This window comes from Biomphalaria glabrata, chromosome 7 (assembly GCF_947242115.1).
Source record: "Biomphalaria glabrata chromosome 7, xgBioGlab47.1, whole genome shotgun sequence".
In the NCBI taxonomy this organism is placed as follows: Eukaryota; Metazoa; Mollusca; class Gastropoda; family Planorbidae; genus Biomphalaria; species Biomphalaria glabrata.
The window spans coordinates 30,302,475-30,326,868 of record NC_074717.1 but is presented as its reverse complement, the minus strand read 5'-3'; the positions used below and the strand labels follow the sequence as shown (position 1 = coordinate 30,326,868).

Sequence of the window (24,394 nt, the reverse complement as noted above, 5' to 3'; positions counted from 1 at the left end):
GTTGTAGTTGTAGCATGATTGGACTATGTAGATACCAGTACAAATACGTCTACCAAAGGCGTTAGACTCCAGAAACTAAAAGAAACGTGCACTTTTTAAAACTAAAATATGCATATTCAATTTTTTTTAAAGGAAAGTGAGTTAAATTAAAAAGTACTCTTTCTAATAAATATAGCGTGCTTTTAGATACAAGTATTTTTTTTTATTAATAAGGGAATATTTATAAAAGCTATCGAAAGAACGTAAGGGCCTCCAAAGAGATGATTCCAGCTCCGCCACTATTATGTGACCCTCCCATTTTTTTCTTTGGATAATTGACTAGTTAAAATATATTCGGCCAAGATTAACTTCTGGTTGTATGAATATTAGTGTATGCTTAGTAGCTTTTTTAAAAGTAACAACAGTAGCGATTTTCCTATTAAAAAAAAACAGTTAAGTAGGATTAGAGTTCTGTTGTTGTTGTTACCACATAACATATACGAGTTTAAATATTCTTAGAAATTTAAATAGATATAACATCTATACAGAAAGCATTCAACAAGTCACTTGAAAACAACACTATTAGTGGATTGTAATTTTTTTTTTAAACAAATTGCCCAATTCTAGAAATAACGCAGGATGAATCTTTTAAAATAAATTGCCCAGTTCTAGAAATAACGCAGGATGAATCTTTTAAAATAAATTGCCCAATTCTAGAAATAACGCAGGATGAATATTTTAAAACAAATTGCCCAATGCTAGAAATAACTTAGGTTGAATATATTTAAAACAAATTGCCCAATGTTGGAAATAACGCAGGATAATTCTTTTAAGACAAATCACCCAATGTTGGAAATTACACAGGATGAATATTTTTTTTTAATGGCCCAATGTTGTAAATAACGCAGCGGATGAATCAAGTTAACAAATTGAATCCTGGTGGTTTTTTTTTTTTTTTTTTTTACTTGAACATGTGTTTCTTGTTTTCAAAATTATGATTCATCAATGTCTACACATTTCAAAATGATGATTCATCAATGACTATACATTTCAAAATGATGATTCATCAATGACTACACATTTCAAAATGATGATTCATCAATGTCTACACATTTCAAAATGATGATTCATCAAAGTCTACACATTTCAAAATGATGATTCATCAGTGTCTACACATATCTACAAATACAATCCTACTAAGGTCACTGATGTAGTAAAGAGAGTTCTGTTAGTGAAAGAGTTAAATTTGAGTTGAAGCTTCTCCCAGGACTTAGTCCGTTTCTTCCTCTTTGCTTCTTGTGACGTGATAAGATTTGTTTGGGCTCCTGTTTCGATTTGCTGGCAGCTCGAGGGAAACATTCCGCTGATGATGGTCTTTTGATGACGGCAGATCCCTGACCTCGGCTAAATGTGATGAACGCTGAATTCGGTCGACCTACCTCCACATAGGTCAAGTTGATGACCTTGGCGTTGTTTTGGCCTTGGCACGTTTTACAAGCTTTGTTGATGGACGACTGTGGCATGATTTCAGTGTCTTCCCTTGGGAGGCGCATGCGCTGGTCGTACTTAGTCTCAGAGCAAGTTCCAGTGCAGAACTGCTGGCGGCATAGGGTGCAGACATCCGGTCTAGCGCGCTTCAAAGGGCAGTCACCCGCGCAGGCTGGTTGGAGACAGGCCTGGCAGCAACGCTTATCTTTTGGCTTGGGGAAATGCGGTTTTATCAGGGGATTCTTCCTCTTCTGCTTCTTGAATCTCTTGGCCTCCCACTTTTCCGTTTTCACCTGATGTCGCTCAATTTCTATGAGTCTGTCCATCATCTTATGAGTCAGGGGATCCCTGATATTGGCCGCGTAGCTGGAACAACGCCAGTTAACTTTGTTAACCGCGCAGTGTCGCATGTTTATTTTAGTGAGCTCGAGCGGCAGCGGGCACTGAAACTGGTACTCTGGAGACACGCTGTTCTCTGCGTCAAAGTCAAACCGCCTCATGTCCGACTTCCTTGGCGGGATGTAGGCGGAGTCTGGATTCTCTGGTCGCAGTCGAATTTCCGGAATAGTTCGATTCCTATCCACCAGGGGCTCGCTTCCCCTCTCGAGCTCAGATATGCTGTCGTTGTCGCTGAAGCCGTCTTTGTCGTCGTCTTCGCCGCTGGAGGCAACAAATTCGTCGTCCGATAACTCGTCACAGGTTTGCCTGTACTCGCAATGTTCTGAGCTGAGTTGCTTCTCTTTCCCAATGCTTCCGTAGGTGGCTGTTGGCGTTCTCGGTCGGATGTCTGGGATCAGCTCAGATATAATGCGGGGAGTGAGAGTGTCGAAGTCGCCCTGGCTAACCCTTGGGGTGTCGGGTCGCTGTGGAAGATATCTCCCGAGACCCAAACGGCTGATCGTCTTGGTTCTCACGGGGTCGCTCATTGCTGTCATCGGTCTCGCGCCGTTGCCAGTGCATCTGTAACATTCAAATATTTTTAGGAAGTTTCCAAATATTTTGAAAGGCAAACATACATCAAAGTATAACTATAAGTAGCTAACTTTTAGGTGTATCCGGTGTAAATTATATATAGAATATAGTGGATTGCAGATGGTTTAAACACAAGAAGTAGAAAGAACGGTAAAAGTGTAAAACGCCTGGTGATTACAGAAGCCCAAATTGTGACCGCAGCTGTGTATCAAAGATTGGCCTCTTTAGTCACGTGACAAGTTGCAAAGGGAGAGAATTATTTCTCAAGACGTAAAATGTCATAACTTTTTTGCTCTTTCAGCACTGTAGAGTCATATTTCATATTTCTAGCACAAAGTCCTTTTTATTATTTAGTTTATTATTTATCTGTCTATAAGGCGTCCTTGACATTGTTTCTCTATGTATTTCTAAATCTCTTTTTTTATCTTTCTCTTTTCATTTTCTCGCGTTTCTTTTATTAAGTTTCCATTGAATCGCCACCTCGTTTCTTCTTATTGCTTTATCTTCTTTTTCTCTCTTTTACTTAAAGAACGCAATAGGGATCTTGAAAAGCAAATTGTAAACTACTGTGTTCGAATTTCAGTTTGAAAATCCCAATCTAAATATTTTGGTGTTCACATTTCTAAAAGACATTAGATGCCTATGTACTTGCTCAATATTCAACTATGGGTTTATTAATATACATCAAAGTAAACGACCAAGACCTAATTAGTGCAGGACTACTCTTCCCTACCTGCCACTTGAAGGTCGGTGACATGGGGTGATAGCCCTATGGAAATCCGGGGTCAAAGGTCTCCATATCTTTGGCTGGAATGTCTGGAGGCTAGAGCTGAGCTGATCGTGAAAGGCTTGGATCTCCGGGTCACAGATCGCTGGCGTGTCATCATCGATATGTTTTGGCAGTGTCGCCGGCAATCGTAACACTGGTGACGCACCATGTGGCCGGCTGAGTTTCTGTCAATATTATGTGAAAAAAATATGTGTTTATATATAATAATAATAATCTTGATATTATTATATTTTATTCTAGCTTTAACGCATGTTACTCGAGTTAAAAGAATTTTTTAAACTTCATTTTATCATCATTTGTCATCTGTCCGTTGACTTTCGTCATAGGGTTGCAGCGACTGTTCGCGTAACCAAATCTCTTTACTTTTGCCGGTCTGTAACTGTTCTTAGCAAGATATCAAGAGAGAGTCCATTCTTTGGACGACCCTTTCTTTGTACTCCCTCAACTGTACCTTAAGGTGTTACAACATGAGCAAACCAGCTCAGCTCTCGTCTCTTCACAGTATTACTGTTCCTCCTTGTTGGCAGCCAGAGTGTACAAGTACAAACTCATTGGTTCTCTTTTGCTGGTATCTGATACCCAGCATTTGTCTGTAGCATTTACACTCAAAAGCTTGGATTCTTCTTTCAGCATTAGTGTCCAGTGTTCAACTTTCACAAACATACAGTGACCACTAGTGAATAAAACACTTTTTGAGCAGGTTAGTTTATATTCACTGGCATAGGCCTAAACCATTACAGTATTTATGCACAATTAGTTTCCTAAAATGTTTGTTTGTAAAATTTTTTACATGTTTCAAATGTTCCTTCAGAGTTAAAGATAATTGACTTCGAAGTCTAAACCGCAGGACGACGGGGGAGGATTGGGGGGGGGGTGGCAGCGGGCAGGGTATGAACCCGGGGCCATTCAGAAGTCCGAAAGACAGTCCAGCGCGCATACCGCAAGGACCAGGCAGCTATCCTAACTAACGTCATGACACCTTGACTCAATTTCTTATTGACTTCTCAACACCTGTGTCCGATAAATAATTCTTGTTTCAGATTTCTGTGTTCGATCGATAATAGGTTTGTGATCTTTCCGGATGGCACGGGACTTCGCTTAGTCTTTTACACTGCAATGACCCCGACAACTGAAATGAGTATTTTATCTTTACTTTCACTTCTTTCTCTATTAAAATACAAACGCTCCTCCTACACAGAAGATAATTATTTCCTACGCGTATCCATATGTTAATTTTGTCATGCATATTAATTACAGACTCAAAACTCTTCTAAGTTATTTGTTTTTTTTCTGCCTGATTCAGGCAACCTAGTCCAAGCTCTATTTGGGAAGAAGGAACATTTGCATGAATCAGGCCTGGCATATAGAATAAGAAATGTCCCTGTATTGTTGTATCTTTTAGAGTGTTTTATTTGGTTATGTTTTAATGTATGTACATTTGGTGTCTCAGGAATTAAACAATACAACCTTTATGTATAACATTATCATTATTATACAATCTGTTTGAACGTGTAACCTTCTAGTCAACTCTAGTTGGTAGAGACTTTCTAGTCATTGTGGGCAGTCAGTTCTGTTATTTGCGATAAATACAGCATTTAACTTATCATAGTACGTCTAATTGTCTGTGCTACCATAAAGTCTCTCTCTCCGTCTTTCAGTCTGTCTCTCTCTCTCTCTCTCTCTCTCTCTCTCTCTCTCTTAACTATCTTTTTGTTTTATATGACAATTCAACATTAAACGGCCAGATGCTAATCGACTGAGAGACTTACACGATTGATAATAACCCTTTTTTATCTGGTTACTCATTATTATTCGTAACCCTTCTTTTCTTTTTTTTTTCTTTTGTTTTGTTTCAGTTGTCTTTGTTTTTTCGAGCAATGCGAGTTCCTTGCAAGTGCATGGTCAACTGTCTCAATGCAAGTATTAGTCTGGTCAACTGTCTCAATGCAAGTATTAGTCTGGTCAACTGTCTCAATGAAAGTGTTAGTCTGGTCAAATGTCTCAATGAAAGTGTTAGTCGGTCAGCTGTCTCAATGCAATTGTTAGTCGGTCAACTGTCTCAATGAAAGTGTTAGTCGATCAACTGTCTCAAAGCAAATGTTAGTCTGGTCAAATGTCTCAATGGAAGTGTTAGTCTGGTCAAATGTCTCAATGAAAATGTTAGTCTGGTCAAATGTCTCAATGAAAATGTTAGTCTGGTCAACTGTCTCAATGCAAGTGTTAGTCAGTCAACAATACAAATGTTAGTCGGTCAACTGTCTCAATGCAAGTGTTAGTCTGGTCAAATGTCTCAATGAAAGTGTTAGTCTGGTCAAATGTCTCAATGAAAATGTTAGTCTGGTCAACTGTCTCAATGAAAGTGTTAGTCTGGTTAGTTGTCTCAATGCAAGTGTTAGTCGTTCAGCTGTCTCAATGTAAGTGTTAGTCGGTCAACTGTCTTAATGCAAATGTTAGTCTGGTCAAATGTCTCAACGCAAGTGTTAGTCTGGTCAAATGTCTCAATGAAAGTGTTAGTCTGGTCAAATGTCTCAATGAAAGTGTTAGTCTGGTCAAATGTCTCAATGAAAGTGTTAGTCTGGCCAAATGTCTCAATGAAAGTGTTAGTCTGGTCAACTGTCTCAAAGCAAGTGTTAGTCTGGTCAACTGTCTAAATGCAAGTGTTAGTCTGGTCAATTATCTCAATGAAAGTGTTCGTCTGTTCAACTGTCTCAATGAAAGTGTTCGTCTGTTCAACTGTCTCAATACAAGTGTTAGTCTGGTCAACATTCTCAACGCAAGTGTTAGTCTGGTCAACTGTCTCAATACAAGTGTTAGTCTGCTTATATCTCTCTATCAATACAACTGGTCGGTTATATCCTCATCATTGAGTGGAGGGAATAGTTTTGCCCCTGCTACTGACTTCCTCTCTAGCGATCGATTCACTTGGCTTCACGACGCACAACGATGTCCTCGCTGTGTCAAAGGGAAAGGATTAACAGATCGTATAAAACAAAATTAATGGCGTGGAAATTGTGAGCGGTTCTGGAATCAAATAGAAAAATGGTTAATTCATTAGGAACATGTACTGTACGTTAAGCACTTTAACAGGCCTGCATTTAAACGGTGAGGATCGAAACTTGTCAATGGCGTGGCATTAGTCTTATCTAATGAAGTTTATATCAATATGTTACTACAATCTCATCATTATGTTACCACAATCACAGAAGTAGGTACCACAATCATGTCATTGTGTAATCTCAATCACATCAATACATTAGCAGAATCAGGTCATCATGTTATCACGATCACGTCATTATGTTACCTCAATCATATCATTATTTTATCACAATTACGCCATTATGTTACCGCAACCATGTCATTATGTTATCACAATCAAGCCATTACATTACCACAATCACAGCATAAAGTTATCACAATCACATCCTTATGGTTCCACTATATAACAGTATGGTTCTTCTATTAAATCACTATCACATCATTATGGTTTCATACTCACAGACATAAAATAAACAATGTAAAAAAATACTACTATAAAATAAACGTAAACTGGAGGTTAAAAACAATCAATGGTATAGAAGAACAAGCAAAATACAAAAAAAAAAATAATTAAAAAAAACAAACTAGTAAAAGGGAAGGAACTTCTAAATTACTGCAATGACTCTCAATACTGCAAGATTAATTTTTTTCTTTACAAAACAAAATTAATTAATTACCACTAAAAAAAAAATATTGATTTATGTGTTGTGATTGATAATGAATAAAAGTGCAAAATTTGAACTCGATCGATAATGGGAAGTGAGAGAACACTAAAGTGTTAAAAAACCTACCAGACAGACAGACAGACAGACAAAAAGACAGATGGATTAAGTTAACATAAGCTTTGTAAAAAGAAAAAAAAAAGAAATCATCCTATACCATGTTTAACTTGTCCAGAATATCCAAGAGAGATAACTATGACAACTAAAACAGCGAATTACACAACATTTGTCTCTCTTTGTTTCACAACTCTAGAGTTTTATTAGATTGTGTTCAGCTCCCGATCTTTCTGTACCTTATATCAACCTGGGACTCGAGGGTTTCATTTCCTTCTAATCTACAGACCTCCAACTGATACAGGAAACCTCTTCACTTTTATAATTAAAATGAAACGCGTGTGTGTGTGTTTGCTGTTCTGGAGCTCGGTGTATGTGGTTATCTCTTAATGAAAAAAAAAGGGGGTAGTGGGGACGCTATTATCTCATGACATCAAATGTTATGTTAGCAACTGGTCAGGTTATGACTAAACTGCTACAAGTGTAGGCCTACATACATGCCGTTTCACAACTTTTATGCTCGACCGGACATTTTGACCACTATTCCATGGTCAACAAAACAACAAAACTTATTTTGAGTCTGCTTTACATCGCATGAATCACCACCCCCGTCACATGATCAATGCACACATTCAATGTTAGAGGCAGGGTAAATTGTTTGAGGATCTTTTCAAGAGAAAGCATTTGTTAAGAATATTTAAAATGGAGAAATCCTTGTTTGTAGCTCTCATAAAGACTGGCAGGAATTGTTAGGATCTTAAACATCAGAATGTTTTGTCTTTAAAATTTAGACTCGTGATTAGTTCACGCAATTATCCAATTCCAAATCTTTCTCTGTAAAATTGAACTAGGCACAGAATTAGCAACTTACTAACCACTTATACTGTTCAGTCTCTTCTCTTTTTCTTTAATGATGTCATATTGATCTCATTGTGTTTAAAATCATCCGGATGAAGGGTGTATTCTTTTACAATTTAACATCATCTCTTCTTACTTACTAAGAAATCTATCTGGTGCGTACATTATAATTTGACTCTCTGACTCTGTGTCTGTCTGTGTCTGTCTGTCTATCTCTCTCTCTCTCTCTGATGGTAAAGTATGTAGCATGTCCTGTGTTAATGATGTCATCACTACAAAACATTTATTTTATTCCCCACTAAGACACAGCCCTGACATTTGGTCTTAATGTCTCCACAGTCTATCATTATGTTCTAAGCTGTCCCGGGCGGCTCAGAGAGAGAGAGCATAACAACGTTGATTATAACTATCGACCAGAACCCTGAGTTGTCCTAATCTCCCAGTGAAGTTATCGCGACCTTTAAGGCGGAAATCAAAGTGTTATCACATCCCTTTTAGAGTTTCCTGCATTGGCCACGCCCCTTCATCGACGGGGCTTTGTGTACGGTATCACGGCAACAAGAGGATAACTCGCCTCGTATTAACCCATTAACACACGAGGGTTAAGCCTCTTAGGAACGCGATCATAGCAGTGAAGATTGTAGACTGAGACATGCATAATTCATTTCTAGAGTTCGAACAACAAAAAAATGAGATCAAACGACGATTCAGAGGCGTTGCGCATAAAATATTTAGATGGTTGTGAACGAAACAAAAATGGATATGACCTCCAAATTTTTTTTTTAATCTGGTTTTCTTCCTAAAATACCAGAAATTTATTCGAATGAAAAAAAAATTGTTTGACTTAACCCAACTCTCCCGACGCCCTTAAAATGTCGATATAATTTTAAATTGAAATCTTAGCAGCAGTTTTAGACACAGTCGCAAGTCATCGCCCATCCCTGTTAAAGTATGGTAAGTAGACCTTCTCTTTCAGGGGCAGATAATGTAAAGGTCATGTGGCAGGCCCTACTACCAACCGCCTTTACTTTTCCCAAACTAATGAATGGGTAGACTCGGAGGTGCCCTAAAGATCCCAAAATTAAAGGCTTATCATTACATTTGTTTCACGGGGAGACTTATCATTACACTTGTTTCAATGGAGAGGCTTATCGTTACATTAGATTCAAGGGAGAGGCGTATCCTTACATTTGTTTCAAGAGAGATACTTATCATTACATTTGTTTCAAGAGAGAGAGAGACATTTCATTACATTTGTTTCAAGAAAAAGAGACTTATCATTACATTTGTTAACTATTTGATCTTTTTGGTCAAGGAATCTCGGGATCCGAATCTTTTTGTTTATATTGAAAGAAACATCAGAATGTTTTCTCTTTAAAACTTTAAGAATTTTTATTTTGTTCTAGAAAGAAAATTATTTTGTCCTAGTTGATCCAACTGATATGTTACTTTTGAACTACGGTGTCATGTAACGACGTTACGTATGTTACTTTTGAACTACGGTGTCATGTAACGACGTTACGTATGTTACTTTTGAACTATGGTATCATGTAACGACGTTACGTATGTTACTTTTGAACTACGGTGTCATGTAACGACGTTACGTATGTTACTTTTGAACTACGGTGTCATGTAACGAGGTTACGTATGTTACTTTTGAACTAGGGTATCATGTAACGACGTTACGTATGTTACTTTTGAACTAGGGTATCATGTAACGACGTTACGTATGTTACTTTTGAACTATGGTATCATGTAACGAGATAACGTATGTTACTTTTGAACTACGGTATCATGTAACGAGGTTACGTATGTTACTTTTGAACTAGGGTATCATGTAACGAGGTTACGTATGTTACTTTTGAACTAGGGTGTCATGTTACGACGTTACGTATGTTACTTTTGAACTATTGGTATCATGTAACGAGGTTACGTATGTTACTTTTAAACTATGGTGTCATGTTACGAAATACGTATGTTACTTAGCTAGAAGAAGATAATGGGATTTAAGTTTTTATTTACTTTTTATTTACTCTTAGTGTAATAAACATGTTCAACTCAGACTGTAATGAACATGTTAAACTCAGACTGTAATGAACATGTTAAACTCAGACTGTAATGAAAATGTTAAACTCAAACTGTAATGAAAATGTTAAACTCAGACTGTAATGAACATGTTCAACTCAGACTGTAATGAAAATGTTAAACTCAGACTGTAAAGAACATATTCAACTCAAACTGTAATGAACACGTTCAACTCAAACTGTAATGAACACGTTCAACTCAAACTGTAATAAACACGTTCAACTCAAACTGTAATGAACACGTTCAACTCAGACTGTAATGAAAATGTTAAACTCAGACTGTAAAGAACATATTCAACTCAAACTGTAATGAACACGTTCAACTCAAACTGTAATGAACACGTTCAACTCAAACTGTAATAAACACGTTCAACTCAAACTGTAATGAACACGTTCAACTCAGACTCACCTTATCGAAATAATTAATATCCCCCAATACTCTCATGGCCGAAAGGAATTAAACGACGAAACTAATACTTGAACGCTGACACTACAACTGTTAATTAATCACTTTGTCGGAATGATTTCAACATCGCAGAATACTCATGACACCTGGAAACTAATCCGTCACTCAATATAAACAAAATGAGAGTCCGCTAATGGTACAATCTACATCTGAGCTTCACGCTTCATGTGACACAGACGACAAAGTTTCTTCACCTAAAGGTCCTTAAGCCTGGTTTTCATTTGAGTTCAGTATGAGACCGGAACCAAATGCGGTCGCATTCATTTCCTGAGACACATTCGACAAAGCTGGGTATTTTTATCGATTTTTTACGATCTCTGATCGAACCAGTGATAATAATCATTACTGTTATAGTTTAAGCCAAAGTTGAATGAGGGCAACAATGACACTTGACAGAGACAACTTCTAAGGATTGAATAGCTGATATTACTCGTCTTACTTTCTGGCAGTAGGCAGTCAATGTTTGTAAAACAAAGTTCTTCGGAGAAAATAACTAGATAGGAAAGTCAAGTATCGGACTGTTCTTTTAAGTCACCAGCATCAGTTTAGTTAATAGTATCAGTCAAGTTACCAGTTATCAGTCAAGTTAATATTACCATCAAGTTACCAGAATCAGTCAAGTTAATATGATCAGTCAAGTTACCAGCATCAGTCGAGTTAATATTATCAGTCAAGTTACCACCATCAGTCAAGTTAACATCATCATTTGATTTAACATCATCAGTCAAGTTACCAGCATCAGTCTAGTTAATATTACCAATCAAGTTACCAGCATCAGTCAAGTTAATATTATCAGTCACGTTACCAGCATCAGTCAAGTTAATATTATCAGTCAAGTTACCATTATCAGTCAAGTTACCAGCATCAGTCAAGTTAATATTATCAGTCACGTTACCAGCATCAGTCAAGTTAATATTATCAGTCAAGTTACCAGCATCAGTCTAGTTAACATCATCATTTGATTTAACATCATCAGTCAAGTTACCAGCATCAGTCTAGTTAACATTACCAATTAATTTACCAGCATCAGTCAAGTTAATATTATCAGTCACGTTACCAGCATCAGTCAAGTTAATATTATCAGTCAAGTTACCAGCATCAGTCAATATGTCATCATCAGTCAAGTTACCAACATCAGCCAAGTTAGCATCATCATTTGATTTAACATCATCAGTCAAGTTACCATCATCAGTCAAGTAACCAATATCAGTCAAGTTTCGAGCATCAGTAAGTTATAAATATCAGTGAAATTACCAACATCAGTCAAGTTAACAGTTTTAAATAATTAGATTTCATCAGTGAAGCTACCAGCATCAGTCAAGTTAACGTCATCAGTGAAGTTACCAGCATCAGTCAAGTTATCATCATCAGTCAAGTTAACATCATCATACAGCTCCCTCGTGTCTCATTTACTTTTTTGTCCTTTTTTTCTTCCTATTAATTGTTCTTTGTTGTATTTACTCGACCCTGTTCTATTTGTATGAAACTACACACGTCAATACTCGCCCTTAGAATATATCAAACAAAGGATCAATCACTTGTTGTTGTTTTGTTGTCTCTCTTGGCGGACTTATTCAGTACTATGAATACTGGCTTCTTTGAAATGTTTGTTAATATTATTCTTTTCGTTTGTTTGATATCAGCTGTTTTGACAACAATATAGCCAAACAGATACACAGATGAAAAGACCATGGAACTTGACACACCTTCCAACTGGGTTAGTGTAGGTGTGTCTGTCTTTAAGTGGTGAAGGGCTAGAAGCGGTTAAGACACAGGAAACACAAACTGAGGTATTTAGCCCCGCGACTAATGTCGCCCTGTTTATGACACAACGAGTCCTTATTGATTAAGATCGATCTCTGCGCGGTATAGACCGTATCGATAGTAGTGTAAAAGGGGTGGGGTGGTGGTGAGGGGGTTTCTAGCCTAGAACACCGTCTTTAAATCAACGACACTTTGACAAAAGAGTTTTGCATGTATATGACACAACGGACTACCACCAGCGGACAAAGGTACCCGTCACTGACGTGCTCAACAAGGAGCTGCCACAATAAGAATTGTGCTCTAAACAAGAGGCTAGCTATAATAGAAAAGACCAAAGAATCAAACTAGGTTAGTGGGTTCATAGGTCATCTGCCAGGTGCCGCGCATAGTTTCGATAAAAACATATTTTAAAAACAAAAAAAAAAAAAAAACTGGCCTCAACATATCTGATTTAAGAAAAAAAAGTTTCTCTATGGCTAAAATCAGTCCTGTGACGCTTGTATTGCGTGGCTAATAAAAATTTGTATTTCCAGACCTAAGTCTATTGACAAAATATTCGTGCGTCGCCAAGAATTTGTGAATCGTTAATAAATCCACACTAATTCTCTTAAGAAAACCTAACATTTTATTGTTATATACTGTAATCGCGAAATAAAGAAGCGCACGCAATATTCCAATTATATAAACACAAAATAAATCAAATTGATGAATACAACGTCAGAGATAATATCGAAATGAAAGCAATATAACTAATGGCGCCCTGTCTCAGACACTTGAGGGTCGAGTCTATATTTTGCAATTTTTCCCCCCTTATTTATTATATTTCATTTGACATGCGTATTACCTGCACCCACCCCTTTTTAATTAAACTATATATATATATATATATATATATATATATATATATATATATATATATATATATATATATATATATATATTGTTACGTATTTCTGAATCTTCTGGCTAAATGTATTAGTAGGCACACAAATAAAAACACTGCAAAGAACTTGACGACTAAACTCTCAGCTTCATATAACTTTATTGACTATTAACTCTAACAATTTGTTACTGTAACATGTAACGTAGAAGACTGTACAATATCTGTCAGTTTACAGTTAGCTATACTTCGTTGCAATTCATCTCTTCACTTCGTTGCTATTCATCTCTTCTCTACTTGCATCGAGCCGTATTCCTCAGAACAGACCAACGACACACTTCCCAGTGTCGCTCCAGGTCTCCCAAAGCTGAACCAAGTCGTACTCAAGTCTACCGAATCAGAGCCGCACACGTCTTACATCGACTGTATCGACTGTAACGGCTCAAGTCCACTGTAGTTCGCTGTATAGACTTTAACGACAGTAGTCCACTCCAGTTAACTCTACCCTAGTTAACTTGCATCGAGTCGTACACATTTCTCTTCCACAGAGCCGCACACGTCTTACATCGTCTGTATCGACTGTAACGGCTCACTCACGACTCCATACGACTGACTTTCACATTAACTTTCTGGCTTATATAGAGTCCCTAATCGCTTGTCCAAAGTTGCACAAACACGGCTAGTATCCTCTGGAATAACACGTGAGGAAACGTCACATCCTGTCTTTGTTTATACATGTAGATTCCAGAAAACATTGGCTGCAGTATCATCTTGCCGGGGTCACAAGTTGTGACCTCTATCTGTCACTGGACATTGCTAGTACCTTTTGGAATAACATGTAAGGACACGTCACATCCTGTCTCTGTTTATACACGTACATTCCAGGGAACACCCGCTGCTGTGTTATCTCGTCGGGGTCACACGTTAACCTCTTCCTGTCACTGGTCATTTGTAACAATATGCAAAGAGCAACCGAAAATAAGAACTGTTTAAATTGTATGTTCTTTAGGTTCTTTTCTTTCGTGTTACATTCTTAAAACCTCCGAGACCCTCCTGTGGGTGCGTACAATGTTTCCTAAGACCCCAGTTGGATGGGGGGGGGAACTATTTTTTTTTGTTTTGGAGGCGCCTCTGGCAAACGTTTGAGAAACGCTGTTCTGTGTGTTTACTTGGTGCATTTATACATTAGGTTGGGGAGGGGAGATATGAGGTGCTGTTATCGATCGCTATATCGGATTAATGTACTACAGGTAAATATCACATGTACCATAGTGAGCTCTGAAACGGTGAAAAATTCAAAGCTAATTTCATTACGACCGGGGCATAGGTGTATTTTTTTTATTTTTTTTTTAACTTTAAAAATTTGAGAGATGTAATAATGGAAGGCAGTAGTGTAAGCCACTGAACTATTCAAGTACATATAAAAGTAGAATGTTCATGGTTATCTAATGTGTTAGTTTCAATTTTTTAGCGAACGATTTAACCGTCTACACAAGTCTTATCTCCATTAAGTTTAACACATTTTCTATATAAACAAAATTAATTAAGTACTACTAATTGATTAGCTAATTGGTAATATAATTTTGTTTTATTAATTCATGTTTTGCCATCGACATTTAATAATTGTGTAAAGTTTCAACTTAATCCGAGATTGGGTGTGGGACAAATAACTTACACAAGATTCCACTCAGACAGACAGTTGATATAAGCTTTACAATACAATCTATTCAATTTTGTACAATATAATTTCAAAACATGTCATGTTAGTCCTACCTAGTCTGTTCTAACTTCTGGAGTAGATCAAAGAAATTACATTAGAAAAACAAACTTTATATCCAATACAAAACTTACCTCTAGTCTACTTTTTTCTGAGGGTATAGAAAAACAAACAACTAACAGTTAAAAGATTTCTTTCATTTTTTTAGTTAAAGAAGAAAAACAACTCAATTATTTACATTAACTTCAAATATTTAAAACTAGTCGACCCGCGGCGTAACATACGCTGTTATTATGCAGGGCCAGTTCTAGCCCCCCCCCCACCTCTCTTTTTTTTTTCGCCGCTAAAGTTACGTGGGGTAACTCTAGTCCGACTTGCAGAAGTAAAAGAGTGATCTTTCCATGACTTCTTGGTGGTAACAGGAATAGTTGAGCCATGAAGAGAATTATACATATAGATGTTTTTTACTCATTTTTTTAAACATGTTTTATAAAAATTATTTAAAAAAATCAATCAAATTCTGCAGTTATGACTGATACCTATCGATAGTTAACTATCGTGAAAATAGCCATCAACATCAACACATTTTGTGAATACCAAATTATAGACACATTATCTTTGTCTTTATACCAAAACATAGCAAAATGTTTTATTATAATATTCCTATATTTTGTCGTTGTTTTTGTCTATAAGTTGATAGCAGAAAGCCTGCAGCTACGTCGTACGTTGAGCACGATGTTAAACAAGTGATCTCATTTAAAACTGGTAAAATGTTCTTTCCTAAAGCAGAATCTTCAAGCGGCTCTACCATCAAGCAATGTAGTCTATGAAACAAGCAAAATACAAAAAAAAAAAAAAAATACTTTAAAAAAAAAAAACAAAGCTTATATTTACGTGTATCAGTTAGTTTGGATCAGTCATTTAAGTTTGTTAAACGTATTTAAAAAAAAAAAGGGAATGACCTGAATTCATTGTGGAACGTTAAGGCAGGACTAAGGGGTGAAGAGCTTCCGATCAACCCTGTCTGCTGAAAGAAATCCTCAGTGGTCAAAGGAATTATGGTGCGCCTTGAGGTCACAAGCGGATCCAGTACTTTTGAGTGGAAGGGGGGGGGGAATTTAGTTAGTGTTAGGTTGGGAGAGGGTGTGGTCGTTTGGTACATGCATTCGCCCTTCTCAGAGTCCGCCAGTATACCAATTGAGTTGGGCGTCATAATATAACAAGAAAAAAAAGAATTAAAAAGCTTAAATTAAGTGTAAATGTATCGATTATTTTGTGTTAGATTTGTAATTCGGATCGAATAACAACAATAAATCTGTGCCATTAGAAATATTTTATCAATTATTGTTTTGTTTAGCGCTATTTCATGCTTTTAGCTTTCTCAATGTGCTATGATCCTATCACTTGTCTGGACCAGTTGGGACCGGGGGGGGGAGAGAAAGAAAGCAAGAAGGAGGCATCTGGGTGAATCTGATAATCAGTTCTCCACATTTATATTGTTTAAGCTTTATAACACTTTTACCTTCAAACGTATCAATAGTCAAGATCCCTCTTGATAGTTTGACTAAAACTCTTAGACTACACGTCATAAAATAAACTGACGATGATAGACTTAGTATTTTGTTTTAATCTTTGCTTATTGACTTGAAACTAGTACAAAGCTGCAGATTGACAGGACTCAGACTTGACACTAGTACAAAGCTGCAGATTGACAGGACTCAGACTTGACACTAGTACAAAGCTGCAGATTGACAGGACTCAGACTTGACACTAGTACAAAGCTGCAGATTGACAGGACTCAGACTTGACACTAGTACAAAGCTGCAGATTGACAGGACTCAGACTTGACACTAGTACAAAGCTGCAGATTGACAGGACTCAGACTTGACACTAGTACAAAGCTGCAGATTGACAGGACTCAGACTTGACACTAGTACAAAGCTGCAGATTGACAGGACTCAGACTTGACACTAGTACAAAGCTGCAGATTGACAGGACTCAGACTTGACACTAGTACATAGCTGCAGATTGACAGGACTCATACGTGACACTAGTACAAAGCTGCAGATTGACAGGACTCATACTTGACACTAGTACAAAGCTGCAGATTGACAGGACTCAGACTTGACACTAGTACAAAGCTGCAGATTGACAGGACTCAGACTTGACACTAGTACAAAGCTGCAGATTGACTGGACTCAGACTTGACACTAGTACAAAGCTGCAGATTGACAGGACTCATACTTGACACTAGTACAAAGCTGCAGATTGACAGGACACAGACTTACCAGTATCACCGTGGCTGCACTTGGTACCAAACAGGCTTACAGAAGAAGCTGAATACCTGCTGTCACATTCATACAAGGACTGGAGTGTCGGGAGACAGCAAGCGGAACTTCTGGTGATGGAACATTTGGTCACCGCGGCATTGAATCTTTTCCCTTGTCTGACCCTCATGCTATGGAAGTTTGATTTCAATGAAGCTACATTCGTCTGCACATTTCTCGTCGACTCGTAAGCTCTCCAGTCTTTAGAGTTTGCCGCATCAAGTGGGATTTGATTGAGTGTGCTGGCCTCATTGGGTGCGTCTAGATCTTCCCCATTCTCTTTAGGAGGGTGTATATCTTGGCTATTCATGTGTTTGATATGAACTGAATGTAACTCTTCATTGCTGGCTTTAAGAAATGTGTTTTGCTCTTCTCTGTCAGTGCTCTGAAGTTCCCTTTTGGCATTGTTTGGTATGGATCGTTTATCTGTATTAGTTATGTGAAAAATGGATTCTTCTTTTCTGATGGGCTCAAGAAATGTGTTTTGATCATTTTTAGAGGTTTCTTGCTCTGTGGATACATTTTCTTTGTTTGTCTCGTAGTCAATCTCCGTTTGGAAATTCATGTTTTCAACATTTCTGCTGACAAAACTGATGGAACATTTCTTGGTGCTTCTGCTTTTCCTTACAACTTCATCGCTCTTTTTCTGGCTACATTGAGTACATGGTGAACAGATCACCTCACAATCTTGATCGCTTACCTCGTCATTTTGATCCTCTACATTCACGTTTGGACCTAATGGGTTTCTTTCTTTACTATAATAGTCCAATCTTTCTTTACTATAACAGTCCAATCCTTGTTCACTGTCACTCACCTCTATGAAAGAAACGTTCAGACCCTTGCCTGGGATGTCCACATCTTGGTTAACACTGCCAGCTAACTGGCCACCAAATTCCGCTGTTTGGCCACACAAGTCCACTTCTTGATCATCTCCGTCAAATTCTTGTCCACCACTCTTGACGACTTTACCCTCCCGGTGCTTTGTTTGGTCCACACACTTAATGTCGTTGTCGTCAAAGTCTGCTACTACTTCGTCTCTGACAGTATCTCGTGTGTCTATTTCCACTTCTCTTCTAGCGTGCACTTTATTAGACATTCTTGTTGCAATAGTTTTATCATCCAAAAATAACGCACAATCATCTTGTTCAGAAATAATATCGTTTTCTAAATATATACAGTCACTTTGATGAATAATGTCCTGATTTTCTGAACACCCTAAAACTTGATGAGTCTGTTGCTTTCTTACGTCGCTACTAGTACAGTGACCGTCATTTCTTGCGTAGAAAGTCTTATCTGTGTTAGGCTTTTTCTTATTCGAGGTCCTCCTTCTGGAACACAATTTAAGAACCGCTTTCAAATATTCCTTACTTTTACTATTTCCTGTGCTATCTTTATGATTTACAGTTTTCACATTACGTTTTACATATGAATTGTCTTCTTCTGTTTCCAAGATGTTTGAACTGTTATTCATTCGACTTGGAGTGCAAGCAGATTGGTGATGCATGGGTTTGTCGGAGGAAGTTTTCAGTTTGCTATGATCTAGTTCTGCCCTTTTGTATGTTTTGTTACAGAAAGCATGGAAGAAATGTTTAGAATCATTTTGCTTTGAGTTCGTATTTTTAGCGGTCACCTCATTGCACATTTTCAGTTCGTTACCAAAAGAAATGATTTTTCTTCCTTCTGGATTTAAATCATCCAGCTGTCTGCAATCATTGTCATTACATTTTAAAATAGGCAAGATTGTTTCATTCAATTTTGACTTTTCCTTTTTACCATCTTCAGTTCTCAGCTTCCCGTTTTTGCAATTCTTTTGTTGTGAAGAAGCTTTAACGCTTCTTTTTCTAATGCAATGTTTATTTTCTGTTGTGTGTTTTTTAAAGACGTTTTCCGAAAACCCTGTAATTTGGGGGCAGCAATCTCCAGCACAGGAGAAATTCTTGTTTCGTATGAGCTTGTCAGTCGATGGTTTCCTGTTCTTCTTGGTGTTATGCTTTGTCGATTCATAATTATTGGCCCCCAAAGTTTTGGTTATGGTACTTTTCGCGTTATTAGTCTGTCCATTGTTCTCTACAGGATGCAATTTAGTTTCCTTTATGGAGATATTTTCCCTAAAGTCAACAAGGGACAAAGCCGTGTAAAAGTCAGAACAACTATAGGTGGAGTAAGTTGACGCTAACGTTTGTCTGTCATGTGTCAAGTTTTTTAGAATCGGGCAATGCTTTTGCCATAAGTCTCTTTTTGGTTTTGGACTTATTCTCTCTTCCGAACTACTTTCAAAGACTTCTTTGCTGCTGACTTTGAGGGACGTAGGCAACTTCTTTAAGTCGGGGCTGTTACAATTTATATTTCTGTCTTCTATCTTCCATCTAGCTGCCGATGTGAATGAAAGATTGTTTGGCAACGTCTGATTGATTTCAAATGTCAAGGCCGCGCTAGACAACGAAGAGGTGATGTCAGCAGCCAAAGATGTTGTGGGACTCTTCAAGCTTGCTTCGTGATTGTTGTGAGCATTTGGGGGGAGGTCATGGTATTCTGATAATGAAGGTTTAACTGGGGGTGGGGACTGCTCGAGGTGGTCAGTACTTGGCATACAGTCAATGGCACTAGAGAGAGATAACAAAAGATCTTCTCTGAGATTGTTGGTGTTTATGGACGCTGCAATGTGTTCCTTCCTGTAATTATCTCCCCTTTGAATTGTGTGCGCTTGGAGTCTTTTGCTTGTTTTGTTGTCTTCCCTTTTCGGGGCCTTTACTGAATGAAAGTAAGGGGAAAAAAAGAAAAAGGTACATTATAATAAAAATTATTAATAATAAAAATTATTATAATAAATACGACATTCTCCTAAATAGTTTTGAAAGCTAGAACATGAACGCTTAGGCTAAGAGATTAATTCAAGCCTTTGAGAGTATATTCTAAAAAAAAAACAACTGCTGGCTATCAGATACCAGGAAAAGAGAACAATGAGTTTGAATTTTTACAATTTAACATTCTGTAAAATCAGGCTGGACATAATGAAAGAATGGACAGCCCTCTTTCTTAATATTCTAGTAAAGAACAGCTGTTGACCGGAAAGAATGGGCGGATTTTGGTTTCATAAACTGTCACTTCGTTATTTTGCATTGGAAGGGGCATAAACCTGTAAACGGCAAAATTCATGTTGATCTGTGCTGTTTTAATATCCTCCACAATTTAAAAAAGAAAAGTATAAACTAAATGTCAAATGTCTACAGGAAATGTACCTGGGAGGCAACTAAAATTGTGGCATTGGCTGGATAACTTACAGGCTTCGAACAAATACTCTTTCCAGTTCCCAATGCATTGAATAGTAAAAATCTATTTTTCAAACCGAAACCCAGGCATTCTAATGCTTATGTCCCAACGTTGTATTTTTAACTAAGCCTACATATCCTCTCTGTCTAATTATGTTGATAGATCTTTTTCACGTTGTCTCCCTAGCATTGTAGTGGTCTGACCTACTCTAGCTACAAGTTGTTGTTTTCTCATCGGATACGATAAGCTATATGATCAGCAGTTGACGTGTAGCACCAAACTGCTGGTAGACAACTTAACCTATCAAGGCGTATTATATCTTAACTAATAACACTTGAAATAACTTGAGTCACTTTTTTCTGAACAATACTAAATATAGCTTTTATTTTAATATAGACAAAATCAAGTTGATATGAGAGAAAATAAATTTACTATACTTAAGCACAGTGGCGTCACTATGTGGATGCAGGGGTGCGGGCCGCATCGGGTTACACCCAAGTTGGAAAAATTCACTTTTCCAAAATGCAACTTTTAAAACTAAAAATTACTCACAGTTTAGCATGTTCCAAACCTTCTTAATTTCACTCTAAATGATTTGACTTGTAATCTTCCTATTAGAAGAAAAATAATATGTTGTAGACGCCAGGAGAAAGAGTTTCTGAAGATTAGAAATGTAGACAAAGGCTAGGCGCCAAGGGCTTCGCCCCGGACAACTCTGATTGAGCTAAAGGCGCTTCCTCAAACACCTTATCTTATCAGTTGAGTGGCAGACGTAAGATTTTTATTATAAAATACTGAGAAACACATAGACCAAAGCCCCTCGCGCGCCATTCGACACATAGGGCTGCAAGCTCTCTCAAACAGAAATCAGTCTTAGGCGACTTTCACAGCCATTTTTCTTCTAAAAAGGTGAGTTCATGATTAAACGTAGACGGCTATGTTTTTGCGTTCCTCTTTTCGGCTTTCAAGTTAAGGCTGACTTTGTTAAACGTGTTTGGTCTTGTCTAATGATATGTCTCACAAATGACAATCGACTTTCAGTCGCCGCTTCCCTAAGACGGCAAATGCCTGTGCGGGAAAAGATTTCTCTGTTGGTAACATTATCTCGGTATGTTATTCGTAGGATCCTTCTCAGCCATCACTGCTCAGTCTCTTTTCAACCTTCCACGTCTCGAAGCTCAGGTGGCCTCGGGAGAATGATTGTATTGAGTAGGTGGATTTTAATCACCAGGCTAATTGATTTGTTTCTTCAGATAGGCCGTACTTTTTGAAAATCGGCTTCTGCTTTCCCATTCGACATGCAACGACAGGATATGTAACTCCATAGCTTGTGATAACAATGACTAAATCGGTTAACATTTCTGTTTGTTTAGATATGTATGACCAATGTTGATACTGCACCCAATATGCATAACTTTGAGGGCATCTTTATCCGTTATCTCGTGTATACATTTAATTGTATTTCAAAGTAATGCTATGTTGTCTGCAAAATCCAAAACGGTTTTGTTTACCCCATGAGAACCCGAATGCAGCCTGTTTAATGTATTTCTATGACATCGTCAATGGCTGCAAGAAAGAGAAATGGGGATAAGATAAACCCTATCTTATATCCGTCACGGTGTTGAGAAGTTTCAGGGTCTGCTGTGACACATGACAACCGCTGGATTTGCATTAGACATGTCGCTAAATCTGGACAAATTGATCCTAGATGCCTTACTCTCTTGCTATTTTCCAGGGTGATTCCGATGGACACTAACAAACTTTTTTTTATCTACAAAACAGATCAACATCCTTTGTTGTTTCGCAGGACGTAAACCTGTATAGTGCTTGATTTGCCTTTTCGGAAGCAGCTGAGAAACACTAGTATGTAATCACTTTTGAAAAAAAAAAAAATTAAAATAGAATTGAAAATTATTTTCGGGTGTAACCAATGAATTAAATATCTTACATATTTATTGTTTATTGTTTAACATAAGGAAACAAAAAAAAAAGTTGTTTGTTTTTTAAGGGAAAGTTGTTTTTTTCTTAGGAGTGGGGTGACACTCTGAACTTACCGCACCGGTTGACACCAACCCTAGTGACGCCACTGCTATATAAAAAATATTTTTAACAAAATCAAACTCACTACAATAACACAACCTTTAAGTCTCACGTTCTGGAGTCGTCTGTCTTATTTAAGACCAATGACGACAATGCCACCTATCATGTATCATTCACAACCATTCGCAAGTCTCTTCCCACCGTCATCATAGAAACACACAAACGCACACACACACAACCTATATGAACACATGCTAGTTTTTACCGCCTGCAATGCATCTCGGTGTTTCAGCTCATGAGACTTTTGGTCATCTTGTGCCTTAAGGAGGTGTGGCTTTGAGCAATATTCGCTCGCGACATTTTGGTGACATCACCTAGCTCTTATTTTCTGTTCCTTCAAAACCATCCCCGTGGTCGATGAAACGCATGTTTGTAGTCCTCAAATATTTCTGTTTGCTTTGAGTTTAATAATCCTTCACAAGCAGACGTTGGACAAGATATCATAAGCAAATCATCTTCTTCGTCTTAGAAATCTTCTATAACGGACTAATTTTTTTTTCATTTTTACCAATCTTCTACATATTAGTCATTTAAAAAACAACAACTAATCTTCTTCATCCAGTGGCTTAGAGGAGGATAGAAGCAAGGGGAATCAAGGGCTATTGGTTCCCACTTTCATCCCCAATAGTGTCCGTCAGTGCTTCACAAACCTTTAAGAGTGGCGCCCCTAAAACGAAAAAAAGAAAATTCGTTTAGGCCCCACTCCCCCAGTCAGCCCAGGCTCAGAGAGAGTGCTGTAGGCTCCCACTGTGGGTCTTGTAAGGTTTAAAGAATGAAATGAAAAAGAAAATAAACGTACTGACATTACAACACTATTTTCCTAGTCTCCCTCCGCCCCCCCCTTCCTTTTCGCGCTAGTCAAGCAGTTGCGTTCCCTTTGTCAAATATATTAATTAATAAAAATCCAACTTTCTGACTAAAACTTGACATGTAGGCCTAATGTTTACATGAAACTGTGTTAGGAATGTCTATTTAATATTATTATAATGTTCTACTAAGTCTTTGAATACAAATACGGACCATATAATGAAATTCTCGCGGTTCGCAATGATTTTTCTGCAAGGAACAGTGCCAAGAAAAGAAGGAGAAGCAAAGGAAGTGATGGGAGGTCTACATACAGGGATGGACTGGTTTGATTGTGGAAGAGAGTGAGAGAGTGAAAGAGGGCGAGAGAGAGAGAGAGAAGGAGAGAGAGAGAGAAATGGAGAGAGACGGTCAATAGATCATGTGTAGTGCCCCAAAGGTCCAAAAGATTAAAAGACTGCTGAATAGACCCTTTATCATATCTTATAGATTACATACGCTACTTTTGTTAAGTATATCTCATCATTATTTAATAATTATTAATAGAATGAAATGAATCGGCAAAATGATGAAACGAAAAGCATTACATCTAAATCTAGACTAGAGATCTAGATCTATGACATCTATTATGTTAGTTATTATGTAGTCTGAACATAATGACAGGCCTAACTTAGCGTTCAATGAAAAGAAAAATGCTTTCTATTGCCTACGATTCTTGATTCAATCTATGGACACCATTCACGTAAACCCTTATTCAAGCTAAATTATTAATTTAGTATTAAAAAAGTCCACAATTACCAGAATTTCTCCAAACATCCATCTCTTATGGCAAATTTGCTGTCCTAAATTTCTTTCAATTTTTTTTTAAATAAAATCTATGATACATCTTTTGGTGCGCCAGACGAATAACAAATGGTGTGAATATTTTGTTCTTAAAATAGCTGGTCATTTACCCGGTTCTTACTGTAAGTGAAATCTGTGGCAGATAAACAAGAAAAAAAAGTTTTTCAATCCATTCCTCCATTATGAAGATGTCCGTGGTCTGTAATGTCTCAATTATTTATTTTTTGTGATACTTCATTA

The 24,394-nt window shown here is 37.5% G+C and overlaps 1 protein-coding gene across 2 annotated transcripts; it reads right to left on the bottom strand.

The window, feature by feature from the left end:
• Positions 1-289: 289 nt before the first annotated feature.
• On the bottom strand, positions 290-24,202 carry LOC106069968 (uncharacterized). Of its 2 annotated transcripts, XM_013229752.2 has the most exons (6): positions 24,110-24,202; positions 20,960-21,018; positions 17,099-19,888; positions 14,945-14,961; positions 3,173-3,393; positions 290-2,427 (listed from the first exon to the last, which is right to left on the bottom strand). In XM_013229752.2, the coding sequence occupies exons 2-6, from the start codon at positions 20,967-20,969 to the stop codon at positions 1,182-1,184; spliced, it is 4,284 nt and encodes a 1,427-aa protein (XP_013085206.2). In that variant the 5' UTR covers positions 20,970-21,018; positions 24,110-24,202; the 3' UTR covers positions 290-1,181. The 2 variants fall into 2 exon arrangements, with proteins under 2 accessions (XP_013085206.2, XP_055892290.1); XM_056036315.1 differs by lacking the exon at positions 20,960-21,018.
• Between the last annotated feature and the right edge of the window lie 192 nt (positions 24,203-24,394).